The sequence below is a fragment of the Salvelinus fontinalis genome, chromosome 5 (genome assembly GCF_029448725.1).
Source record: "Salvelinus fontinalis isolate EN_2023a chromosome 5, ASM2944872v1, whole genome shotgun sequence".
Lineage (NCBI taxonomy): Eukaryota > Metazoa > Chordata > Actinopteri > Salmoniformes > Salmonidae > Salvelinus > Salvelinus fontinalis.
The window spans coordinates 57,989,074-57,992,260 of NC_074669.1; the positions used below are offsets into that span (position 1 = coordinate 57,989,074).

General features: G+C 48.2%; 1 protein-coding gene across 1 annotated transcript in view; it reads left to right on the plus strand.

Moving 5' to 3' along the window:
* LOC129855914 (neuronal acetylcholine receptor subunit beta-2-like) overlaps positions 1-2,643 on the plus strand; it is a 56,757-nt gene extending 54,114 nt beyond the window's left edge. Inside the window, exons 7-9 of the mRNA XM_055924025.1 lie at positions 1-491; positions 837-982; positions 1,363-2,643. The exon at positions 1-491 is cut by the window's left edge and continues 39 nt beyond it. Coding sequence (XP_055780000.1) covers positions 1-491; positions 837-982; positions 1,363-1,378 — 653 coding nt within the window. The 3' untranslated portion in view covers positions 1,379-2,643. The remainder of the gene's footprint in view (positions 492-836; positions 983-1,362) is intronic.
* Positions 2,644-3,187: the final 544 nt, after the last annotated feature.

Consider the following 3,187-nt stretch of genomic DNA (forward strand, 5'->3'; position numbering starts at 1 on the left):
CCATCGTGACCAGTGTGTGTGTCCTCAACGTTCACCACCGCTCCCCGTCCACCCACCGCATGCCTGACTGGGTCAAACGCCTCTTCCTGCTCCGCCTCCCCGCCTTCCTTCTCATGAGACAACCCGGGAACAATAATGTCCAGGAAAAACTTAGACGGAAGCAAGCCACTGCCGCTGCCGGGAACACCACCTCCGGGAACCCCACCTCCGGGAACCCCACCTCCGGGAACCCTGGGAAGTCCCGAGGCGGGGCGAGAAGGCGGTGTTCCGACATCAAGCTGGGAGGAATCCAGACGGACTCCGACTCGTTCTATGTGAAGGAGGATTTGGCCCGGAAGTTTGTCTGGAAGGTGGGAGACGTGTCGGGGGACGGCGGTATTCCGGAGATCAGGCGGCGCGTGGCGGTCCAGTGGGACGCTGACCTGGAGGAGGCGGTGGATGGAGTGAGGTATATCGCTGAACACATGAAGACGGAGGACGGAGATGAAGGGGTGAGGAGGAGGAGGAGGAGAATGGAATCTGTTCAAATGATTTGTGTAGATTTCTAATTGGCATATAATTTTCTACAATTACACGATCTATCTCTCTCCTTCCCTCTCTCTCTCCCTTTCTCTCGCCCCCTCTCTCTCTCTCGCCACTCTCTCTCTCTCTCTCCCCCTCGTTCTACCCCTCTCTCTCTCTCCCTCTCCCCCCTCTCTCCCCCTCTCTCTCTCTCTCTCTTCCTCTCCCCCTTCTCTCTCTCTCCCTCTCCCCCCCTCTCTCTCCCCCTCTCCCTCTCTCCCTCTCTCCCTCTCTCCCTCTCCCCTCTCCCTCTCTCTCTTCCTCTCCCCCTGTAGATTATAGAGGACTGGAAGTACGTAGCGATGGTAATTGACCGTCTGTTCCTGTGGATCTTCATCCTGGTGTGTGTGGTGGGAACCCTGGGTCTCTTCATGCAGCCCCTCTTCCAGAGCTACAACACTCCTACTGCAGACAGCAACGAGTGAGTCACAGACACACACGCACGCACGCACGCACGCACGCACGCACGCACGCACGCACGCACGCACACACACACACACACACACACACACACACACACACACACACACACACACACACACACACACACACACACACACACACACACACACACACACACACACAGACACACAGAGAGGCTGACGTACATGTACACACACAGGCACCCACACACACTTACAGATAGACACAAACACACACCTAAATATTGACGCACATTAATACACAAACCAATACACACACGTAGACATGGTCAAATAAACAGATGAAATACACATAAATTCTCTTCTATATTCCCGTATCATTGTAATATTTCAACATGTTTTATTTCTCCTCTCTCAGGTATGGTGATTTCTGAGAGCCCCTGAGAGTGGGCGTTGGAGAGGGAAACCCCGTAGCAGCTAAACGGACCCACTGTCCTACGAACTCTGGAGCAACCTGTGCCAAAGCCAGCACCGTCAGTAGTACTTCTACCCTCGTCAGTAGCTCATTAAGCATTATAAGACATTCTAGAGGTACTATACGGTCTACTGTGAGCCGTATGCTGGATCTCTCTCTCTAACTCTCTCTGGGCTCTCCACTCTTCAAGACAAGCTAGATCTCAACTAACAACAGGAGGCTTTCAGGTTCTCTTCTCTTCCTTCTCATGTACTATTCATGAACAGTGTCTCTCTTTCGCTTGTTTGTTCACTCTCTCTCTCTTCTTTATCTCTCTCTCTCTCTCTTCTTTATCTCTCTCTCTCTCTTCTTTATCTCTCTCTCTCTCTCTTCTTTATCTCTCTCTCTCTCTCTTCTTTATCTCTCTCTCTCTCTCTTCTTTATCTCTCTCTCTCTCTTCTTTATCTCTCTCTCTCTCTCTTCTTTATCTCTCTCTCTCTCTCTTTTATCTCTCTCTCTCTCTCTTCTCTCTCTTCTTTATCTCTCTCTCTCTCTCTCTCTCTCTCTCTCTCTCTCTCTCTCTCTCTCTCTCTCTCTGTCTCTGTCTCTGTCTCTGTCTCTGTCTCTGTCTCTCTCTCTCTCAAGCCATAACACTTGCCGTAGCCTATCAAAAGTATAGGCCTAAGACTCTACACTTAAAGCTAAAGGAAGGAACCTCATTTGAAGGACTGACAAATGTCATTGTGAAGAGACTTGTTATTAAAAGATGTTTTTTAAAAGCCTAATGATCACGCCGCTCCCTAGTTCCACACAACACTCTGCTTATTGTGTTTAAATAACAACTGTATGAAAACAGAAGTTAAACCTGTCAGTATGCTACTCTACTTCCCACATATCTGACTACATGGCTGAGTCCAAAATGGCACCTTATTCCCTATATAGTGCACTACTTTTGATCAGAGCCCTATGGGTTCTGGTCAAAAGGAGTGCACTATCTAGGGAATAGGGTGCGGTTTTTGGATGTAGCCCATGTTCCAGGATTTAGCTGGGATGTTCACTTTGTATCTGCCTTAATAATAGATGAATACAGCCAATGACGGTAGACTAATTATTACAAGAGGAATAATACAAGAGTTTTAACACGAGGATATTATTGATTCCAAATCAATATGAAATCTGGAGAAAAACAACAAGAGCAACAATGAGCTCCTTTGTATCATGTCAAATAAAATGCTCTTAAAAACACCTTTTGTCTGTTTCACTGACGTGTGTGACGGGGACACACCAGGGTCCCAACTGGTACGCTGTGGGCCCTGGTCAAAAGAAGTGCACTATGGAGGGATTAGGGTGCCATTTGGGATGCACACTAGAAGCTACAGAGGAGCGGTGGAAAGAGAAACAAATTGATTCACATCTTCAGGAGGAGAACTGTCATTCTGACTGGCCTTCACAAGATGGGTTTAGTCTGAGAGGAGAACTGTCATTCTGACTGTCTTCACAAGATGGGTTTAGTCTGAGAGGAGAACTGTCATTCTGACTGTCATCACAAGATGGGTTTAGTCTGAGAGGAGAACTGTCATTCTGACTGGCCTTCACAAGATGGGTTTAGTCTGAGAGGAGAACTGTCATTCTGACGGACCTTCACAAGATGGGATTAGTCTGAGAGGAGAACTGTCATTCTGACTGGCCTTCACAAAATGGGATTAGTCTGAGAGGAGAACTGTCATTCTGACTGGCCTTCACAAGATGGGATTAGTCTGAGAGGAGAACTGTCATTCTGACTGGCCTT